Source organism: Pygoscelis adeliae, unplaced genomic scaffold, assembly GCF_000699105.1.
Source record: "Pygoscelis adeliae isolate BGI_AS28 unplaced genomic scaffold, ASM69910v1 Scaffold156, whole genome shotgun sequence".
Taxonomy (NCBI): Eukaryota; Metazoa; Chordata; class Aves; order Sphenisciformes; family Spheniscidae; genus Pygoscelis; species Pygoscelis adeliae.
Window position 1 is genome coordinate 4,653,802 of NW_008825016.1, and position 23,977 is coordinate 4,677,778.

The 23,977-nt window shown below is 36.3% G+C and overlaps 1 protein-coding gene across 3 annotated transcripts in view; it reads left to right on the top strand.

Moving 5' to 3' along the window:
* The first annotated feature begins 602 nt into the window (after positions 1–602).
* The window catches only part of DCUN1D2 (DCN1, defective in cullin neddylation 1, domain containing 2), a 24,618-nt gene continuing 1,243 nt past the window's right edge, over positions 603–23,977 (top strand). The window contains exons 1-6 of one of the 3 annotated variants that reach the window (XR_663718.1): positions 603–2,137; positions 5,290–5,458; positions 8,166–8,296; positions 14,703–14,799; positions 20,951–21,033; positions 23,427–23,523. Coding sequence is in view for 2 of the 3 variants with exons in the window: in XM_009326272.1 (XP_009324547.1) it covers positions 1,963–2,137; positions 5,290–5,458; positions 8,166–8,296; positions 20,951–21,033; positions 23,427–23,523 (655 nt within the window). In the remaining variant the exon portion in view is untranslated. The remainder of the gene's footprint in view (positions 2,138–5,289; positions 5,459–8,165; positions 8,297–14,702; positions 14,800–20,950; positions 21,034–23,426; positions 23,524–23,977) is intronic. The other 2 variants (XM_009326272.1, XM_009326271.1) reach the window with 2 other exon arrangements.

Below are 23,977 nucleotides of genomic sequence, written 5' to 3' on the forward strand. Positions count from 1 at the left end.
GCTTCCTTGGTGTTTGCGACCGGGGATGTAACCACCGCTTTGAGAGGGCTTCTGAAACGTGACCTCATGGTGGCTTGATGCGAAGCACACCTCCTTGTTTGGGTGCCATTAGCGAGAAGTCGTGCTAGAAACGCGACTTCCAGACCTTCCTTCCCCCCTGCCCTGCAGGGAGAGCGTAGGTACCGCTGTCTGCTACGCCGGGCGTTGGACACCAACGAACGGCAGAAGCTACGCTGCATGGCAGAGTAGTCGATTGGGTAGTCCAATGTGTTTCTTATCCCTGATCGCTTCAAATAACCCGGTGTTTCATTCTGAACCTAGAAAATATCCCTAAATGCCTGGCCCAAGTAGACTTACGCGAGGACGTGGGTTTTACTTTGGAGTTGTTGTCAGAGACCTCTGTTTTGAAGTGACCGTCACTATGCTGGTTGCTGAAAAGATGTTTAGGTAACTGAGGAAGATCTTGGTGCAGAGAGACTCTCACAGTTAGACCTTAATGAAAATTGGGGGGGGAGGAGGGGTTACACAGAGCTTGCAGTCAAAGGATTATTGAGGATTTCCTTAACAAAATACATTGTAGTCATTTTTGCAGCTCTTTTCCCACTTTACATGTTTCTTGTATAAAAAGAAACTTTACATGTTTCTGCTTATATAAAATTGAAAAATCTTGTAGGAAAGGCCGAAATCCTTATCTTGTTTACCTGATGTGTTTTTTGTCTCGGGACCATCAGTAGTCAGGATGTCACCATCCATATGTGTACAAGAGATAACAAGTAAACTGAAAGATGGTCCTATGTTTACTGCTTACTGCTCACTGAATCAGGATTCAGTCGTCGTCGTCGTGTCCATGTCCCCGTCCCTCCCCCCGATATTTAAGAGACCAGTAAATTTTCTATTATACCTGATGATTTAAGCAGTAGTAAGGAACTTAGACAAATTTCTCAGCTTAGTTGTTGGCCCAGAACATGTATTAAGTATGGTTTAACAAAACTGGAAAGTGTCAGAATGTAATAAAAAACAGAGTTTGATTTAAACTGTCTCCTTCTTCTTCCAACTTCATGTAAAGGATAATGTTAAGCTATGTTAATAGCAAATTTGCTCCCTATAAAAGCCCTGTTCCCACCTCTCGGGTTTTCCAGAAGTTTAGGGGTGTTGTGTAGATATGGTTGCTGCAGTTAGCTGCCATTAAGAGAAACGTCTTACTGGTTCCTGTATACCACTATAATAGGCAGTTTTGTTGTTTGACATATGAATAGTATGAGCATCTCTTTCAGAGTTAAAGTTTTAGATCACATTTACAGCAACTTTGTAGTCTCATTGTAACATTCAGCAAACCTCTGACATGTCTGCTTTAACTATTTTCTTTTTGTCTTATGTCTTCTCTTGGCAATGGTTTCTAACATAAAAATGTGAGAAATGCTTCTGCCTTTACTTTGCGTTGTTCATTGTTGCTAGGAAAATATTAGGAAAACTGTTGAGCAGTTTTTCTCCGTGTATGAAGGACTTATACAGAATCTGAGAATCTATAAGTTGCGCCTTTGTAATTTCTTGTTTGTATAACCACTAGGCATATTTTCAGAAGATAACTGTATTGTTATGTGATGAAACTTGTGTTTACTGCTGTTACAGAACAGAAAATCTTGTGCATATGTGAGCAATAAAGCAGAAATACAAATTTACTACTGCCAGAATATGTGCTGCTAAAAATGTATATAGAGATGCTGTCATTTCAATTTTCAGAAGAAAATGCTGTCTTTTTAACTGCAGAAGAACAAGGCTTTGTCTTCCTGTAATTCTGAAGTGAAAGTTGTCATCAACAAGAAAACTAAAACCTTTTAAAGATAGGCGTTAGTAGTAGAATGCTGAAACAAACTTCTGGATTAGCTTCATTGGCTTTCCCGCTTCTTTTGCATCCCAAAGCATAAGCTTAAATCGTCTCAGAAGGACAAGGTCCGCCAGTTTATGGCATTTACCCAGGCTGGTGAAAGGACTGCTATATACTGCTTAATGCAGAATGAATGGAAACTAGAAGTGGCAACAGACAACTACTTCCAGAACCCAGACTTGTACTACAAAGAATCCATGAAAAATTCAGTAGACAGGAAGAAATTAGAACAATTGTATAATCGATACAAAGGTAAGGCTTGGTTTTTTGTTGTGGGTTTTGGTTTTTTTTCTAATTATTTTGTTTGGGTGGTATTTCTGCTTTTCCCTCTGCCATTAAGGATTTTTAAGGAAAGATTGCTAGCTTTTGCTTCTCACTCTGTGTTTGCCGTAGTGAGATAAGAATGAAAAAGGTTTTAAATGCTCTTAATGTTCGGTACACAACTTCTGTAGATATTCCTGTAGAGCTCAAAGTAAATTCACAATAGGAAAGTAAGCCTATCGTGAGGAAATAGTGTCAGCTACATATGGTGGAGAGGAGAGTAGAGCTTGTTATGCAACTTACTTGATTTATTGCCAGTGGCTGCTGTTAAATATACGTACAACATACTTTGTGTGGCGAAATAATACATATGATTCTTATACTAATATTTGGGGGAGTTAATTTTGTTCAAAGATAGTAGTGTTTCTATACGTTAAAATAAAAAACGTTTCAGATAACATTACAGCTAGGAGTCTGACCAAACAGTCAAATAAGAAAACCCAAAAACTGGTCACAGAAACTCCATCCTTCATTTATTCTTTGTGTTGGCGTATTACAGCAAAAGTTATGTGCCTGTTCAGAGAGGCTTGGAGGGAAAACCACAGGGAAGCGGATTAAAGGCAGAGTTGTTTCTTTACCGTTTATTTTTATTTTACAGCATTGTTAAAAAGAACAGAAAAAAAATAAAAGGAAAAGATAGTCATGTAAATGTAAGAATGTACGTGATCCAGGTAACAGTGCTTTCTGAAATGTGGCCATCTGACACGAATGCGTGCGTTGTTCACTACGCGTTAGAGCAGGGTGGGCTAGAATCATTACCGGCCCCTGCTGAGATCCATACATCTGGTGTTTTAAAAAATGAGCTCTTAACAATTACTCAGCTATGATTTTATGTACTTTTCTAATTGTGCTCTATGGCATGCTTTATATACACTTCATCCTGTTCTTATGATATTGCTTCCACCTTTTTTTGTTACTCTTTACATAATGTGTTTTATTTTAAGTATAGACATTCTTCAATATTTCATTATTATGTGGTAAAGAATTGTGTAGGGACAAAGAATCAGCAACACTATAGTGTTTCGTTTGCGGAAAAAAAAATCTTAACTAGAGAATCACTTTTTTGATTTGTTTTTTATATATATATGTGTATATATAAAACATATATACATATCTAAACCTTTTGCTTGCTCCTTGCATGCCAGTCTTAGAGATTGCTGGGTCAAAAATATATACAAATTCCTAAGTGCTACTAAGAATATCCAAAATGAAAAAAAAAATTCACAAATGTTATTTATTATTCATAATTTTCTAGCAGTTGCAAACTGCACCACTTGGCTTTTGTGAAAGAAAGTCTAGTTAGTTTTATGTCCATGTTTTGGTTAGCAGCACACCTTTGCACTTCTAGCACTTTAACACTTAAGTAAAGTTGTAACCTTGAACAAAACCTTCACAAGATTTGAGAGAAAACAATAAAAGGTTTGGTTAAGCACCTTTCCTTTTTTCATACGTAGCTTAAACCTGAGTCATTGGCCTCTCAACATCAAGGAATTCCTTTGTCCTACGGGGCCTATAGAATGCTACATACATTGCGCTATATTTGAAATCTGCGATGAGAGGTCTTTCATTTTCTGTGCTTTGTGTTAGTTTTCTTACCTGTTTATCCAGCAACTCTATCAAAACAACAATTTCATTTTTGTTCCTAGTTACCTGGATGACGTGAAACATGATAAGGATGAAACAGTCCTTGTTGAAATCCATCAGAATTTTTCCCGCTAGACTTCAACGCTAGTGCGCTTTTTGCTTTCAGTTCTTCAGTTACTCCCCAAATATACAAGAAATGCATTTTACATATCTTAGAACTAGATCTGGCATATAGTAGAATAGATATGTTTACTTGTTATTCCTGCTCAAAGGTCCCTGAATTACACCATGGGTGTAATTCTTTGTTTAATGGATATAAATCTTTGCTAAATCAACTTTGTCTCTACATTTTAGCATTTATTCCACTGTATTGGCTGGAAAAGTGGAAGAGGTCTTAGCTTAACATCCCCCCCTACAAAAAATGGAAAGTTTTCTTCAGACTTGATTTTTAATTTTTTTTTTAATGAACTCATTGGATAAGGACTTAAAAAATAGCATGATTGATAATCTTACCAGTTTAAGGAGTTTATCCCTCAAGTAAATTTAAGATTCTTCTCTTCATAGCCCAACTTACAATACTGAAACGTCTTCCTATCAAAAGCTGGGAAAGACAGTTTTGTAGTTTGTAAACTGTCAAGCTTTGAAAACTAAAGGTGGGGGGTTTTGTTGTTGTTGTTTGGGGTTTTTTCCCCCTCCAATTATTGGAGTTTACATGCAGGAGGTTTTGCTTGCTGGTTTGAGGGGGTTTTTTCTGAGAGAATTTTGTTACAGTTACAGAATTGTTACAATGACATCTACCCTGATGTAGGTAGTTACAAAGTGTCGTTCTGATGTCCAAAAAGGTAGTAAACGTAGTGCTACTGAAACATAATATTTCCTAAGTTGTATTGTTTAGCTTAAGACTCTGTTATGCTAAGGCATTGTTTGAGCAATGTTTTGGTGATTTCCTTGACTTGTAATTAAAAACCAAAAATGTTTAAGTTAATTGTGGTCTTTAAAGAGTTATAGTGGATTATCATATGTCCCTATCAGGAAAAAAATCCACAGGCTTACTTGGTAGGTGTGTTTTTGTTGGGTTTTGTTTGTTTGTTTGTTTTTTCTTTTAAAGTTTAATACATGCTAACCAATAAATATATTGTACATTTTGATGTGTTCATCAGCCTTACTGTTTTTAGATGTGGTCAGGCATCTCCTCAGTTAATTCAGATCTTTCGTAGAGCATTGTGGAGAGAAGACAAAACTATTTCATTGACATTAGCTGATGAATTTAGGAAAAAGTTGCCAACCAATTTCTAGGGAAGTTTGCAGAATACTTAATCTATTTACAGATACTCTTCAAGGTACTTCTAAAATTAACTAGATTTCAAGTGAAGACACTTGTGAAGCTTATGAAAAAAGGAAGACCTGTGTTATGCAGCATATCAAAGCTGTACAGATGATTATTTGTAAATTTTTTTTGTAAGTAATTATAATTCTCCTGTCTGTATTTTGAACTGCAGACCCACAAGATGAAAATAAAATTGGCATTGATGGGATTCAACAGTTCTGTGATGATCTAAGCCTGGACCCAGCCAGTATCAGTGTTCTGGTTGTAGCATGGAAGTTCAGGGCAGCTACTCAATGTGAATTCAGTAAAAAGGAATTTGTTGATGGCATGACAGAGTTGGGGTAAGTATCCATTTCTGCATAGTGCAAAATGTAAGGCCTGAGCTCGGTTTACGTTTAAAACATTTTTAATTAAATTGAGTGTGAAGCTTCAAAAAGCTGGTAAGGCTGATGCCAAGCTTAACAGGTGCTAAATAGTGTCCCATCTTCCTTAAATTGGTGCTTTACTGCAAAGCCTTAACAATGACCGCAGTAAGGGTGAAGCAAAATAATTCCTACCTGTACAGCAAGGAAAACAGGCAGATATGCTAATCTCTTCGTGTAATTCATACAAACATATGCATGGTTGTGTTAAGATTTTGAGTTGGACCATATGCTGTTAAAAGCTGGAAGTCACTGGAGATGTATGAAGGGAAAAAAAAAAGTTCCGTCAGTGTTGAAGCGGAAAAGAAATAGGAAAGCAGAAAAGAACCTTCAATTCTTTCCCTTTACCTTATCACCACCAAATGCAACTTTTTTTTCTTCTTACCGGTTTTACAAACCATAGTTTTCTCTTATTGCCTTGTATACTAGATACTTAATTTGTACAGAATATCTATAAGAAATTGAAATAAAAATGAGGGTATTGGTACTAGAAAAGGTTGTTTAGTCTGACTGTGATGGAACTGATAAAAATTTTTTTCCTTCCTGGATTATGGAGCTATTCTGGATAATAGACTTTGAGGTTAAACCACATTGCCTCTGTTTAGCAATAAAGTCAAGCATTTATCACCATAAAATAATATTTTGTGTATAACCTTTCCTTGGAAGAGATGCGGTATTTCTAATATATGGAGGTGTCAAAATGATTTTTTTTTTAAGCAGATTGCATTAGATAGGTGGAGAATTACAGTTTATTACTTGCGCATATGTTTTGTAGCTAAATAATTTCATTTGATCTTAGAACGGCACCTTATCAATACCTTTCTACAATAGACCAACTTCTCGCAAATGTGGTGGTTGTTTCTTGAGCAGGGGTCCTAGCAGTCTGTTGTTACTGACCTCATCAGTTATCAACTTCTTTCTAAGCTTTCCTTTTTAGGTAAGGATATTCAGAAATTGTGATGAAGTAACTTTGGATATCACCTGAAGTGCACTGCTTTATTTCGTCCCTTTGGGTAGCTTTGGGTACAGACTGTAAGAGTTGTTATGATTTTTCTAGCCATGGACAGCAACCAAGTGCTCATGCTGTTATATTAAAGGTTGCCAGCATTATTTGATATAACTGATTAAAAAGATTTTGCTAAACCACCTGTGGCTTCTGGCTTGGATTTTTTTTTTTTTGTAACTTTATTGTCACCTTACTCCTATGTCCTCATGACTGTCTCTGATACAGTTCCACAGAGGTCTGTGATTTTTACCTCTTTGTGGTTGTTTACCACAGCACGCATTATTGTTGTGTTCTTGGGAGCATAATCTGATCATACCTGCTTGCCACTGGTATGGTGCTTATTGAGAATTTGGAACGATTTTGTTACATACTGAGGTGCAGTGTCTGTGGTTTTTAGCATTGAAAGTAGGTGAAGATTTGAATGAAGACAAATTCCCTGAGGCTTAGTTCATATAGCGCCTTTAGGATACTTATGGGAAGGTAGGATATTTGTCCCTATTGTTAACTAGATCAAGTCTCCATGAAACTGAAGTTCCCAGTTGAAGACTGTTGGCAGAATTCTTTCTTTTCTCCACCAGGTACTGCTGGAGGCCAAAAAGGTACTTATTTCTATCTGTACTGTGCCAGGCAGTTAAAACTGCATCTACATTTTATGGATTTTGCTGTAGTTATCCATCCTTTAATAAAATTATTCTTGAATCTTTAGAATTAAAAAAATAAAACATTTAGCTACTGAGAACTTTCAAATGCAAGGTGTTAGTTATGATAGCTGCTTCTTTGAAACCTCTTTCCTTCACTTTGACTTTCTAGGTACAATTCAAAATATTGGTAATACCCTATAAACCTTGAATATTCATTTGATTCCTTGGCGTGAGGGAAACCCTTTTTCTTTTAAAATTGCATCTTGTCAGCTCAGGTGCTCTCACTGAAAATGCTCCAGCCTTCTGTTATTAAGGGATGTTATTTCTGTTAGAATCTCAGTAACTTGATTCTATCTTAGCTTACCTGTGGCAGGCTGTTAAACGGTTTGTCAGCCTTCAAGCTATCGTCAAAGGCTCGTTTTTTCCCTAGGTTTTATCTGCAAGCATTCTATGGTGGGGAGAGGATGACTGCAAATAATAGTTTGTTTTGTTGGAAAGTCCTCTAATGTTAACTGTAAACGTAGTACGCAGCTCTTCATTGAGGTAGAGTAGGGAATAAGTAATGTGTATCTAGATTAAAGCAAAAACCCACACCCTTGTGTTACAACAGCTATAAAAGGGGAAAGGATAGCAGATTTCGGTGAGGTTTATATGTTCTTTAAGAATAGAATAACTTCTATTGTTTGAGTTCAGAAACTCATGAAGAGGCTGAGAAAAGACGTTAAACCACTGAATCCTGTTTGGTTTGTATACTTAATGGATGCCTATAAATAATGTTCCACTTAAAATTGTTTAGTAAAGACAAATGAGTGTTTGTATTTTTAAGAATGCTATCCAGAAAGATACTCTGTTTTTTATCTTAACTACTGTTTTATTTTGCTCTGAAACTAAAGCTTAAAAAATAAAAAAAAGAAGGGGGAATAAAAAAGTAAAATGAAATCTTAAATATTTTACAAATAATGTAACTTCTTTTGAACAGGTGTGACACCACAGAAAAACTAAAAGCTTTATTGCCAAGACTGGAACAAGAGCTAAAGGATCCAACAAAGTTCAAAGATTTTTATCAGTTTACTTTTAACTTTGCTAAAAACCCTGGACAAAAAGGTCTAGGTAAGTAGAAAAAAAATCTAGAAAATATCTACAGTCAGTGAAGTCAATTCCAAATACTTTCAATAATACAGTTTTCTCACTGATGATTGTATAGTAAATTCATTATTGATTTCTTTCACTGACTTCTCCTCTTTCCCATCTTCTTTCAGTTAATCTCTTCTTTAATGTCCCCTTGGTACAGATAATTTAATGGGGTTTTCTACTAGTATTGGCATTCTCTCTTCTCTTGTCAAAGGAAGTTCCTGCGGTTCTTACAGACCTGTCAGAAATTTTTTTTTTTTTTTTTTTAAAAAGACTGAGCTAGTGAGCTCCTTGTGTTTTCCATTTTGTTCAGAACAACTGAAACAAGATGTCCATATCAGCTTAAAAAGAGGGACAAAACTCTGGGCAAGAGTTATCGTTCTTCTAAGAATTTTTAGTTTTAGCTCACAGTTTTTATGTAAAGTTTAGCAAAAGAGTATTATGGACTTGGTTCAAAGCTAGTGAATAGAAATAGGCATACAGTTTATAAAGTATTAAATTATTATTCTTTATAAAGTTTGACATTTGTCCCAATCAATGCCTTGTATTGCTGGAGTAAAATGGATACATTATTTACATTCCAATGGTTTATTCTCTTCAAATCAAAAAAATCTATAGTTTGTGAATAGGTGAAACAAATTGTAAGATGAAATCTGATATCCTTTGACATTTATGTCCACTTTCAAAAGACACTGTGTAGGAAGGAATTAAACTGTTTTGTGTGTAGAATAGCACCGTACCATCGTCACTGTTCTCTTTGTGCTGTGGGTAAGAGGAAGTGGGTTTTTTTTTAGCATAGCCACTTTAACTCTGTGTCTACATTACTTGGCAAGCACGTTAATAAATTCTTTTTCTCAAAAATTGTTGGAAGACTAGTGAGGTGAAGTAGCAGAATATTGATTTACACCTTCTCAACTAGAGGCATCTGTTCCACATACTTTCTTGGGAATGACTTTGAATACTATCTCTTGCCTTTCCCAGTGTCTTTTTTTTTTTTTTTCCTTTTTTAAACTGTTGGCAACTTTTAGCCAGTTTCCGTTTTTCTTTATTTTTTGCAGCCATTTCGTTTTTCATTACATGTGTCATTCTTGCATGGGTCACATGCCACCTTTACAGACACAAAAATGAAATAGTCTTTTAGTGGTTCTGTGAGGCTGGTTGGAATTCAAGTCTCTTAGTAGTTGTTCATTTTCTTGCCCCTCTTCATTAAAAAACCTAGTACTTTCAGATTGTGGAAAAGGTAAGTCAGTTACAGCTGAGGTTGGAATTTATGGGATACCTAAAGAAATATTACAAATGGCTTCCTGTTTTAATTGGATCAGTTCCAACGTGAAACTCATGTACTTGGGAAATAGGTCTCAAAAGCTTTTCACCTACGCCTGTACAAAGAGAGGAGAAGGGAAGGCAGCCCAACCCAGATTATGGAACTGAATGTACTATTTATTTGACGTGAGGAGGAAGAAGGAAACTTACTTGTTTTCCATTACTTCTGTTTATTTGGTATGGAGGCCCTTTCATTTGTAAGTCTGTCTTCTCTGTTGTGTAAGAATGGTACTTTTTGGCAATAAGATGCCTAAGTGCCTCCTTGCACTAAGAGTTGAAGTATTAGCAGGAGACAGTAAGAAGTGCAAAAATTAAAGTTAAGCTTAAAATAAACTGTAGAAAGAGTTGATTGGAACTGTTGCTGATTTTAGTTTTCAGGAATTTTAATAATTCTGGTAATACCTTACTGTTTCTTGATTTCAAGTAGTGCTTAGTTCTTACATGGCAGTATTTTGGTATCATTTTTCGTCAGACTTTTTCTGGTTTTGCTAAGATGATTCTAGATATCAAATAAATATAAGCAGGTGCCACTGCTCTTATTTCAGTGGAGATAGACCATATTTCTGTCTGGTGTGAACTTGGATCGCTATAGGTCGAGTACAAGGAGAGTGCTGAGCAAGCATATTGGCTAATATGACATTTTTGAGTGATTGTGGTCAGTGATGGCTTATCCAAATAAAAATTAACACTGTATAGGTTTGGAGTTGGAATCTTGTCGGGGAATGTAGAGTGATGGAGGAAAAAAATAAGTTTACAGGCTGGCGTTTGCAACGTACTGCTTCCTGCTGCAGTTATTCTAAAAGTTATGTTTGTTCTCTTTCAGTAAAAAAGTGTTCAGCGAGGAAAAAAATTCAGTTAGTTATCTTACAGGAGTGTCTGTATGAGCTGAGAATTCTAGTGGGTTCAGCTACGTTTAATATAGGCTTAGGTGCTTTTTTTATTTTAAATCCTCTTCTCTGTATACACTATGTATTTTCTCCTAGAATGAGAAACTGTCCATCTTCCCCCCCACGCTCCACAACTAACGTAGAAGTGTTTGGTATTTGTGTCCCAAGGACTGTGTGCCCTATTGTCAAGGAGATGCAGGAGCTTATCTCATACATGTACAAAGTCTGTTTCTCTCAGTAAGTTTGGAGCCTTGGCTCAGGATGCTTTTATGAATTCAGTCCAGATAGTTAAACAGAATGTATAATTAGATTTGTTACCAAATGAGCTGGTATAAATCTCTGCCTAGCTCTGTCTCGGTCATCTTAGGGTGTTGACCTCCCCTTCTTCCCCACGTGCGTGTTAGATGACGTGAAGTGCTACCTAAGTATAGGATGCTGCTAAGCTACTGCCCTAGCTGCTTGCCTTAAAATGTTTCTGGTGACATGCTCCCATGACAGTGCTTGCCTACTCATTCCCATACCTTCACTTTTGAATTATGACTTGAAGACGAAGAGGTCAGTAAGTTTATGTCAAGTAGGGATAAAAGTGAATGATTTTAATTAATGAAGTGGAAATAATCAAAAGAATTCTTTCCTGACTTTCAATTACAAAATAGTTTAATGTGATTTTTCTGGGGTGTGAAGTATCCCATGCTTCCTCTTATTACACTCGGAGCTTAAATCACCAAGTCTGGTAGTTGTTGCACTCATTGTTTAGGGGGGTGATCTGTAGACTAAAAGAATACTGCTTGATTCTCAGGTATACACATGACCTATGAATATGCCTATTTGAAAACTAGGCAAATTTGACATAGTGCCAGTGACAAATGGGAAATTCTTGTTCTTAGCAGATCGTTAATAAAAACTTTTTATAAAAGAAGACATAATTAAAATGGTCCTTCTGTTGGAGGAGCACTTCAGGCTAAGTGCTAACGCATCTTTTTTTTTTTTTTTAACAGAAATAACTCTTGAGAATAGAGCTCGCCAGAAAAATGTCTGATAGGCAAAGACAACTCATTTATGCAATTATTTTTCATGTTTATTATCTTAACATATTGAAACTATAAGAAATTACTGAAATACCTCTAAAATGTCCAAACAGCGATGCTTTGGTTGTGAGTCATGTGCATTGCTCTATCAGTATTTTAATGTTTCAGATTACTTTTTTTTTAAATTTATTTCTGCTGTTTTAAGAAGTGTTAAGCAGCAGTTATTACTTTATTTTTTGCCCCATCTCCCCCTGAAGAACATCAGGAAACACAGTGATTCATGGGTTCCTTTTTAATATGCCAGGTGGTCTTTAAATCTAAAAGATAGAGAAACACTTATATAGTGTATTCCCTTGTGCCAGACAGGATCAACATCTACCAAAACCATTCCTCACAGATGTTTTTCTAACCAAATGTTCGGTGATGTGCTAGCAATATATACTAACTTGCCTTTTCAGTTGCAGTAGTTATCAGCAAGGTTTGAGATCTGATTGGCAGTGGTCCTCTGGCTGAAAAAGTTTGGGAGCCACTGCCTTCACATAATATAATCTTAAATTTCCGATGGCAGGTCTCATACCTCGATGTCCGTGCTTGCTCAAACCTATTCTTAGATTTATTTTTTTTTCTTTTTCTCGCATATAACTTAAATCTCTGTTCCCGGATTCTTCAGTTCAGTACTTACCCATCCAAAGTAAATATGCAGAATACATGTTTTCTTAGGGTTAGTAACAACTTTTTACAAATTTGTCAACTATGTATGCGTCTTCCCTTAGTCTCTAGACTGAGTAAAACCAATTACCCTGATAAATTTTATTTTCCAACTCTCTTTTCCTTTGCAATCCAATTAATCTAACTTTCTCTTGTCTTGTAGTACCCAAACAAGCTAGATATCTACTATGTGCCTTAAATATTTTGCTCCTTGTTTTACATCCCATTATTAAGTCTGCATATGTTTATAACACTGATACTGTCTGCAGTTTGTGATCTGTTACATTACTGGGTTTCTGCAGAACTGCAATGCACTCAGTTAATTCTGATCTTGTATTTCTGCAGTCGATTATTCCCACTAGCTATATGACTTTGTATTTCTCTTTAATGAAATCTTTCTTACTTCCTTCCAAGTTTTCAGATTTGTCCAAATAATTTTGAATTCTAATCCTGCCCTCTACCATGCTACACTTTTTCCAGGCTTTGTATAAGTTGCAGATTTCATAAAAGTTTTTCTTTCTTGTATTATCTGAGATACTTGAGTATTGGATAGTGTTAGCTACAGGACTGACCCCCTTGGACGAGTTACTTTCTCCCAGTTTGGCAGAGAACCACTGAGGTTCTTCTAGAACCTCCTTTGACCTCTATGAAGTCTCAAAGATGGTAGGCAGCAGTTTGAAGTTGCTTCAGCATACTGAGATGAATTTCACCATGTCTAGCTCCGCTTTGGGCACCAGCGCTTTCAGGCTGAATTTCTAGAAGTTGTTTCTGAGATTACTGTCAGTTTTCATTGGACCTTTTTGCCTGGAGCATATCTTTGAAAAAAATCTCTGTGTATCCCAAACATTTCTCTTTCGGGAGGTATCAGCAGGATGTATAGTACCTGTTATTACACCAGCTGCCATTTGTAAGGGAGGGAGTGGAAAGGCACAGAAGCCCTTAGAAGTTTTTTTAGCGATAGAAGAATTTTGGTGATACCTGACACAGTTGTCTTCACGATGCAGTGGGCTTTTCTCCAGGAAAGCAGTCCGGAGGGAGGTGTGTGTGTGTGTGCAGTTTTGTGTTGTATTTATTTTTAGAACAGCCTATCTTCCGTTGCTTTTTTAGTTTCTTCTACAGTTCCCCTCAAAACCAATGCAAGAAATTCTGCCTTTATGTAATTAGATGGGAAGAATTGTCTCCAATAAATTAAGTTACATCTATTCTGTCATTCCCGAAAATACGCACAGAGTTCAGTACACCGATACTCATTCCTAGAAATAGGACTGCCTTTTATAGGAATCTTTTTTCCACAGTTCATGCAGTGATACTAGGGAACTTTTATTTCTCTTTATATCTGCAGGACTTCTGTCTCTGTAGTCTCATCCAACTTGAATGTTTCCATTTGCTTTTATTAGCTTAATGTTGTCAAGTAATATGCTTCAGTCTGGACACATGCTGTTTAAAGAAGTAAAAGCAGTACCAGTACCCCTAGGTGATAGCTCATCTAAGTAGTGAGATGCAGGAGGCAAAAGCATATTGCATAAGATTTACCATGATTTTCTTTAAGCAGAAAATGATGTTCTGGTTAACATTAGTCAGGACCCAACTGCCAAATGTCTTTCAAATACACCTGAATAAATTTGATTATTATCTAAGAAAAAGATGGATGCTTATAACTGTTAAGACTATTGTTCTCTAAGTGGTGGACAGAATTCGGGGAAAAAAGATAGCAAGGTTTCAACACAGCAGTGCCATCTCAATGGCTGCGTATGGGACATGGCAGGCATAAAATTTAGATATATAAAACTTCATCTGAGTGTTCTGTATATGTTCTGAGGTAATGTAAAAGGTGCAGTTTATTAAGGTCTGGTTTGCCAGGAGACTTTTACAAAGAATTATTATGGATAACTGTGGTTCTGTCTGTTTAGTCTGCGCTCTCATGTTCTCGCTACTATATTTAGTACAATAAATCTTTAAGTTTTGCATGGTGCGGATTTGGAGAGGTTTATCTCACCTTCTACTCCCAATTTTTAGGTTTTTCTACTGCAGTCTGAGTGAAATTTTGCATCCTAGCTCTTGGTTGATAAGTGTACTAAAGAATAGGGTTATAGATCTTTTGTCACGTTGTATACAAAGCAGTTCAGCTTTCTAAGGGCACTGTTCAAGCTCAAAACAAGGTCTTAGCTTTTTTTTTTTTTTTTTTTTTAAAACCTGATACTTTCTGTGAGTCTCTTAATGGGTCTCCCTTTGAGCCCCAGCAGCACGTGTTCAGGAGATTCCTCATGCTCAGGAGTTTACTACAGTTTGTTTCAGCACCGTGGAGGAACTTAATGCATTCTTTCATGGTCTTCGACTTTCAACATGGAAAGAAAAAGCAGATTTGGTCCTTCATCACTCCTTTGTGGTCCCTTCGCCTGCTTGCTGGCTCAAAAGGTTGTGCTTCCTTCTCTCTGCCAGTTTCCTGGGATCAAGCAAGAGATGATACATGAGGAGGGCATTGAGACTTGAATCAAATATTACCTCAAGACCAGAAGAATGACTATCTTTGCATCCGGTATGTGGACTTCAAGGAGGTTGCATCTTCTATGAGCAGATGAGTATAATGTGCTCTTTTTAATTGAAGCAACATCAACTTTGGCTTTCATCATAGCAGTATCTCAAGATTCTTTGAAGAGACACTTAGACATTAGGGAAGGATATTTTTTTTTCTTTTGTTTCCCCCCCCCAACTAGTTATCAAGATTTCCTCCACTTTCAATGAAGAATTAGATTGATCCATTTGTAGGGTGTTTGTAGGAGTGAGTGGATGGAAGAAGTTGAGGGAGTTCAATAAATGAATTTCATGTTTACTTTGGAAGAGGTCTGTAAATGCTGCATTTTAGGTGTTTTGATGGCCTTGGTCTGTGTTTATGGTCCTTGCTTTATTTTTGTTCACATTTTTCTTTCTGAAAATGCCAGCAATTTAAGAGAAGCTTAGTATAGAACAGGGTACTCTGATCAAAAAAGGCCAATAGTAGCAGCGAAAGTGTGGCATAACTGCCAATTCTAGTAATGCCTCATTGATTCTTTTACTCATGTTTGGCTCTTATTTGGGAAATGTATATCCAGTCAACTTTAAGTCATCTGTTGTAGTTTATCTGAATTGTACATGGAGAGATTTGCAGAGACAGAAGGATTTTGAAACTGGCCACGATCAGGTTTATTAGGCCGCACTCAAGTTGATGGTTAGACAGCTATCTTCTTCTAAGCTGAGACAGAGTTAATAAGCACAGTCAGACCCTGCCCAATTCCTGCAGAGCTTTTCTGAAATCCACATGCTGTGCTTCACCACTCTTCCCTGTCCATCACAGGGACTTAACTCTGACACTGTGCATTATACGTCCCCTAACATAGAGCACTGGGAAGCTCTTTGCTTGCGGCTTTGCAGGGGTGAATGGATCCAGCTGAGCTGGATCCTGAGTTTAGACACTTCCTGTATTTGTATCATACCCCTTAACTGTTTTTCTCCTTCTCTCTTCCTTCTGTGGGGGAGCTCCTAATTGCAGATAAGGCCTGTTTTGCTCTAAACTTTTGGCAATTTGGTGAAGTGTTTTTAGGTTGAAGCCTGATGGTATTTTCTTGTTATTTTGCTATGTGGATTTTATTTGTTTGTAGAAGAAGAAAACATTCTGATTAGGAAAGAAACTAATTCTTGTGTCCATGTTCTTAGTAATTTGGAGGCCAAAGAAGACTCTTAAAATCATTCAGAGATGAGGAAACAAGGAATCAAGTAACTCACTGAATCTTGCAAGTATTCATTTGATGTTTGTTGGTCAGGTAGTGTGATAGTCCAATTGTTGAGATAGGTTGACACCAGTTTCCACTGTTGCCACATCTGCACCAGTTTCGTCATGGTGTCCAGGAATTTTATTGAAACAAAATAATTTTGTGCAATGTAGGGGTTTTTTTAGCTTTACAGAAGTATGATATTTGCCTGTGATCACAGTGAGAAAAGAAGGAGATCAAAGAATATCAAGCAAATGATACTTTAGGGCAAATTATATGACATATTTTTACAAGGTAATTGAATGATAAAATAGATTTGTGTCTTGCACCTGTCCAGATTATTTTTTTATGCAGTGTTGGGAACAGGAGAGTTTGTTGGCTACTCTTTTTTTTTCAAAGTTATGGAGTAAGTTTTGGTTAAAGCATTGGGGAGAGAAAGCCTCAAACAAAGGGGCTCTTGGCTCTGAAATTTTCTTTTCCAAAACCTTCCCCCGCCTCTTATTAACTGGTCTAATAAAAGTAACTTTTTTCTCCTACAAGCTTTGTTACATTCTTTATTAATTTGTTGGTTTGTGTCTGTAGATGGGCTGGGTAAGGCTGATGCATCCTGTTATTTTGAGGGGAAAAAAAATGCTGCCCATGTAGTTTGATAGAATATTCTTTGAATAAAACTCATTGGTGAGCACTGACACTTATAACAAGCTGCCCAAAGTCTCCTAGAGATGACATATATTGTAGCAAAGCTTTACAATATTGATAAGAAGATTAAACATCAATAAAGGAAGAAAAAGGCAATACTGGGACAATCCATTAATCTCAAAAGATGAAATTAAAATAAATTATTTTTTTCCAAGCTTTAAAACATGATAGACTCTGCTGCCATCATAATGTACAGAAGCTAGTTAATATGCTAACTAGGAATTATGAGGGCAACAGTGGCTAATATTAAAGTATTCTTATAAATAACTTAAAGATTTTAAAATGTCATTAGGAGGCCAATGTAATGCCTTTTAGCTTTTTTTTTTCTTTTAAGTTATATCAGTAATTTGGGTGAATTAGTTTTAATATTCTGACAGCTTCAGACATGACTGCATGAACAGCTCTGTTGGTAGGGCAGTCTGAGAGCTGGAAAGCTCTATTTGGCAGAGGATGACAAGTGAGTGCTGCAGTCCCAGAGTGCTGTTTTGGCACTGCAGGTCTAAATGAACTTCATTTCATGTTCCTCATAAATCCTACTCTCCAGCCAATTCCGTGCTATCTGTTGATTTATCTTTCTGTTTTCTCACTTCCTTGATTACTTGTGTGCAATGACCTCATTGTCCTTGTCCAAAATCATAGCAAAGGGATGAGGAACTTAATTTGATTTTTTTTTTTTTTTTTTTTAATTCATGCAAGAATCTGGTAATGGTTTTTGGGTTGTTTTTTTTTTGGTTAACAAGATGATAAGCATTTGATCAAATCTTGAAAGTAGACACAGGCTGTCTAACTGATAATGTATTTCTCCTGCATTAATTGTGCTAATTTGTTATCACTTCAAGCTTTCTGTTCAATCAGGGTAGAAGAGGCTGAGGATTTTTTAAAAACAATTTTAGAATGAGGCTTTAATGTTTCAGAATAGATCATACTGCATGCAAATGCTTCACTTCTGATTGTGGAAAGCTGATTGTTTAATTCAAAAGTGTAAAGAACTCCTTTTAAAATATACTAAAACATGTTTACTATACTAAATGTTATTTAGGAAAATAATGTTTAAAATCATTTAAACATTGTTTTACTAACCTTTTCCTCCTTCTTGAACTTGTTTTACTTAGCTATTGTATATATTCTTAAAATTATTTTAGTAATTTCAGTTTTAATAATTTTGTAATGGTAATTGGTATCACTTTTAGGTGACTCGGTTGTTGGGGTTTTACTACAGAAGGCTTTATAGATGCTGTATGTAACCACAACTAGGCTAGATATCCAGAAAGCTGAATATCTAGATATTGAAGCTTTGTTTCAGTGTATGCAAAAACTTTCGACTATAAAGCCATTATACTGAAGGGGCTGCATGACATACAACACTCGCTAGATATTGACACAAAATATTTTTACGTGAAGGGAAAGCTCAAACCGTTGTATAATGTACAGTATATGATGTGGTATTTTTATGATGTTCTTTAAACATTAACAATTCAGCAATTTTATGTTTTGGTTATGAACATAGATGTTTGCAGTGAAGTCTCTTCTAAACTGGCCCTTGCTTAGGCATTAGTTTCCAGAGATTCATGCATCTGTCTCTTCCTTTCTGTTTATAAAACTTGCATTATTAGTCTATAATGTGGGAAGCACATTTTTTGGTACAAAACCAGCGTATTTTTGTAATTATAGTTTGATTTTATTTTATTTGTAATGGTGTCTTCATATCTATGCAGCATTGAAATAGGTATTCCTAAGACTGCCTAAGAAATCCATGCCTTGCAAAAGCATCTTCTTGTGGGGATGCAGAACTCCCACGGCATAAGGCCTTTTTTTTTTTTTTTAATATCTTTTAGTGCTGCACTAATTGTAGCAGATACACAAACTCCACAGCATTACCGTTTATTGATACTACTATCAGCATCCTAATGTAGAACTGGAACTCTTTGTAATTAGATCTTCCCTTTAAAGCAGAAAAATGCTCTTTTCTGTCCTCCAGTGCCAAATTTTTCAATCTAGGTACGGAATTGTCTTCAAACAAAAGTGTAGCCATATCCCCTGAGTGTAGCACCCCTGAAGGCCTAGTTTTCTCAAATACTTTAAGATTGCATAAACTGGCACCACTACCAAAAGTGACAGTCCCATCTAGTCCTTTTGTTCAAATCTCTTGTGTTAGTTCATGGGTTTGTGTGATCGCAGTGAACCAGGTGATGAAGATTTACTTAATTTTTTTTTCCTTTGAGCTAATTTTAACCAAGATCGGGACTTCCCTCTGTGTGCTTAATGGGGAGAGCAGCTCCAGCGTGGACTGGTTTCAGCCACTACAGAGCGGCATCCTCAGCAGGATAAGCTTTTGTTGCACATTATAGGAAATAATTCCTGTATCTTTGTGCAGGAGAATCGATGTGCACACACATGTAATGTACTGCTCAAGTATCAACTTAATTAAGGTAGTGTTTCACATGCATTGTGTTAAATACAATTTTGCAATAATCAATTTCACCTTAACTTAATAGTAAATTTGACACATACCCAAATAAACCAAGGAAGTGTGGCCTCTTCTTTCCCTTTTAACTTTTTTGAGGCACCTTTCACCATCTTTGTTTGCTTGCCTGTACCTTCTGCCTTTTTCCAGGGAATATTTCATCAGAAGTATAACAACTTTTCTGCTATTAAAGTGTTTTTTCTCCAAAGTGCATTTTGCTTAATGTTGTCGTGTGATAGATTTGCAAGGTTGGCTTGGAAAGGTTGAGTCTTCGTAATGAAGCCTGAGTGAATGGGATCAAAGCCAGTCATTTCACTGTGAAGTTTAGAAACCCTTAAGATTATTCAAGTTTCTTCCTTCCCATTTCTTTTGCTTTTCGTTTGGGATAACAGATATGAATAATTAATTTGCATATCTAAACAGCAAGTAAATGCTATTAACTATTCTCTTCTACTTATTTTCTGTGAAAAGTGAGCATGGTGGCAAAGACAGGAAGGACTGAAGGAACTTTATTAGGGCATAAAGCAAGTACTGTACTGAAAAGCACTCCGATCATAGTAAACAAACACCGGCAGCCCTGTCTATATAGCTAGGTACAGGCATACTGCATTTCTCTACATCTTAACTATTGCACTTTGTCTGGGCCCCAGCCCTCTATGATACAGACTCTAGGGAACTGGCTATGTTAAAATCTGGAACATCTCTTTCAGACTTGAAACTTGATTTCAGGTGACAGGGTGTCCTTTGGTTTGTAATGTGATATGTACAGTTTCAAATACCATGCTCCTTTCTTGTAGGTGAAGGTCAAGCTTCCGTCTTATCTGCTGTGACAATACTTTCTATTAAGTTTCATATTTTGTTTATATTTACTTTACACTGAAAGCACAAACTGAAATCTTCTTGTAGTTTAAGAAAGGCTGTGCTTTATTTTGTGGTTGCACAGCAGTGTGCATACATTTGGTGCTGTTACCTGTGGGACCAAGCACAGAAGCCGTTAGCTATTGTGAGTTGCTGAGAATGAAAACAGGCCTTCAAGAAAAGATCCTTTCTACCCTTGTGCCGCATCTAATATTGCTCCTACTTTTCCGCTTGAATGTGTGGCAGTGCGGCATCCTCCTGTTGGTATGCATGAGCTGAGCTCTGCTCTCAAATCAATGGTCATGGTGCAGAATAAGGGCTGCTTTCTTGGGCTTATGTGTTCAGTATTGGGTGTAGGTGTTTGTCTGCTAAATGATTCCAGAAGAAGAGAATTATTGCTGTAAGGGGTGCTGTAGAATTATCATGTACCAGACAAATCTTTTTTTAATCCCCTCGTGTCCTTAAATTCCCTTTGAAGCCAAGTATGTCTAAAATGCAATAAATTAACAGGAATTGGCACCTGCAGACTTAAATATTTGGGTTTCTATCAATATTTGCTGTGTTTGTGTGTATCTTTTTGTTGTTTTTTTTTTAATTTGTAGACAGAGTTATTGACAGCTATTTTGTTCTGTTTCTGTAGATTGAAAGTAGCTTTAATCCGGCACTGCTGGATGGTGACAAAAAGATTTTAGTCTTTATGACTGCAGTATTCAATATACAATTTATACCATTACTGCTTGTCTTCTGCCTTTTGGGTCAGTGAGAGTAGAAAACAGTTCCTTATAATTTTTGTGGTGATTTTAAAAGAATGTTATTAATTTGTATCATAATATACTGGATGTAGCATAAATTGTTTAACCATAAGAGTTTTATTGCATACAATGTGCTGTAATATTTACATGTTGCTTTGTCTGTTGCAGATCTAGAAATGGCAATTGCATATTGGAATTTAGTCTTGTCAGGAAGGTTTAAATTTCTAGATCTCTGGAATAAATTTTTGTTGGTAAGTACATAACTGTATTCCTTCCTGACTATCTTAGTCCACAGTAGCCTGGCTTGTAGGCTGTGTGCTTACAACAGAGAAAAAGACAGGATGTCTGAATACTTCCTTTGAACTTTTTCCTTTTTGAAAACTGATATAAAATAGTCTTAAATCGAGCCAAATTAAATCTTCTCTATATAATTTTCTAATTGCAAAGAACGCAAAAAGATGTAGCAAAGCAATAGAGCATTCTGCTTCCTTGATCCTGTATCCTCCTACTTATGAAGGCTTCTGCATGAAATGAAGCCATGATTGTAGATTGAACCTATGTTGTCTTTATTCTCAAGACAGCTGTGATTGGTGTCAACCATGTATTTTACCATGCTCTGCCTTTTGTGGTATTAATGCATAAACTCAGTCTTTTTTAACTATCAATTCTGTTACGACTGACTTAACCTGAGACTTTTCTTTTTAAGCGAAAGTTCTTGTCTGAGTAATTATTTTGACTCATTTTTTAGATAATAGTTGTGAACTGATCTTGACAGTTTTCTATTACCACTGCAATTCTGTGGGCAGTGAGGTAAAGATGCATAAATTAAACTTCAGAAATTGCAAAATATTCTTATTAAAGACCTGATTCATTCATCCATGTTTCTACATTTGCATTTCTATGTACTTGCAAAGAAAATACCTTATATAATGTTACATAATGTATAGTTTTTCTTGATTTTTTTTTTCAATTTATCTTTTTATCTGTAGTTCAGGGGAATTAAGAAGTCTTTCTGTATTTTGTCTCATAATCACCAATGCTTAATAGGGAAAGTGTATACTTTTTGCAATATTTTCTGAAGTTTTTTTCTAAATTTTTGGACAGTATACTTATTCACTGAATAATGTACCAGTTTCATCAAGAGAACTTGTGAAAACAGTTCACATTTTAACTGCCTTAATACACTTAACACATCCAAATTCCGATCTATAGAAATAACTGAAGAAAAGTCCTAACGTTTTTTTCCCACTTGGCTACGTGTTCAAGTTTGTTACAACAGACAGTTCTGCAAATACCTACTTCAAGAAATAATCTAGATGATCTGGTATAAAGTGTCTTGCTTTGCTACAAATATTTAACCTGAATGTTTACTTTAGAAGAAGTGTTTAGATTAAAAAAATTCAACCTAAGAAAGAAGCAACTTAGGACTCTTTAGGATGAGGGGTTTTTTTGTTTGTTTTTTGTTTGTTTTAAGGAACCTTTTCCAGAAGTTATGTTTGCTTGTCATATTTTTTGCAGTCAAGATACGACATTTGGCTTGAGTGAGAGGACATGTTTGCTGTTGTGTTGGACATCAACTTCATTTTGATCAAGTTCCAGATTTTTGAAATGCAGTTTGTTCTTCTCAATACTTTAGAGTATTACTGCTTAAAAAAAACCCCAACCAACTAAACAAAAAAACCCACAACACAAAACCAAAACCACAAAAAAACCCAACCCTTCACCGATTAAGTCTTTTCGTGCAATTGCAACTTTTCTCTGCAAACCAGAACTAGGTGTTGAAATTTAATTCCCTATTACTCACCCCTGCTATCTTCAGGTAACACAGCAGTATCACCAGATGAAGGGAGATGTGAATGGTCTGACTTGATCCTACAGCTGACAACTGCTTAGTAGTTGTGTTTCCCCACACACTCTCTCTTCTTGGGAGTGTTTATTTTAAAAGCTGAGAGAACGCTTATTGGGACTGAAGTTCTTGGAGTGCTGCTCAAACTGGCCAGGGTGGCAACTAGGACTTGTGAAAAAAAAAATGAAATCAGACAAGAGGTGGTAGTGGGGAATAGGACAGACTGGGAAAAAGGAGACTGGACAGAAGTGGAGCGAATGCGGGTAGTGCATTATGGTGAAGGAGAGAATAGCTGAAGAGAGGCCGAGATGACGGATCCAGAAGGTAGTCTGGGAGTAAGTGGGAAGAGCGAAGGTGCAACTGTAACCAACAGGTTGAAAGAGAGACTGGGTAAGTGTGGGTAAAAAGGGATAAGGAAAAAAGGCCTCAAGTTGAAGTGGCAGAATGCTAACCCGTGGCTGCACAGTTTCAGAACCTGGAATGGATGCCATTAAGTAGAAGTATAAAGTGCATTTGGTTTATTCTTTTCCATAACAAGTTAGGAACACATACCCTAAAAGCAGAAAGGAAGAAATAAATGACTGTCAAAGACTTCTTATACTTTTTTGCCGCCTTCAGTTGTAATTTATTTTGTAGCTTTCTTTGGAAGCTCTGAGCTTCATTTAAAAAAAAAAAAAAAAGAGAGAGAGAAGAAGAAATACTTGTAAAACATGTATTTCTGTTTATGTCAGTATAAAATACTACTGTGGAATTTGAAAATAGTTTGGATTGAACAGTACCATTTTTCCTCCTTTATAGGAGCATCATAAAAGATCAATTCCAAAAGATACTTGGAATCTTTTGTTAGACTTTGGAAATATGATTGCAGATGATATGTCCAACTATGATGAAGAAGGTAAGCAGTACTTGAATCTCTTCAAAAATTGGTACAGCAGAATTAAAATATTGCTACAAACAAACAACAGAACATGCTGCTACCTTCTGTCTTAATTTGTTTACCCTTAGAGGTTTAGCTGCAAAAATAGTGTCATACTTGTTGCCGAAACAGTAATGATAAGAAGGTTAACTAGTTTGCTGTAGTATGTAAATAAAAGTAAAGGTACTGTCACACCATGATATAGCGCATGCTATTTGAACCTGTTATGCTGCAAGAGTCTCAGTGAAACTGTATTTTTTTTGTACAAAAGTGCTGCTAACTGCAAGGAAATGCATCATTTTTCTATCTGCAAGAATGTCTACGTGAGCATTTTTTTTACTAACCTAAAAGCAATTTACACTCTGTTACTAATCCTGCAAATCCTATTTTGGAATGAGTGTGTACAGAAATATTTCCTAAGTTATGAATGGCT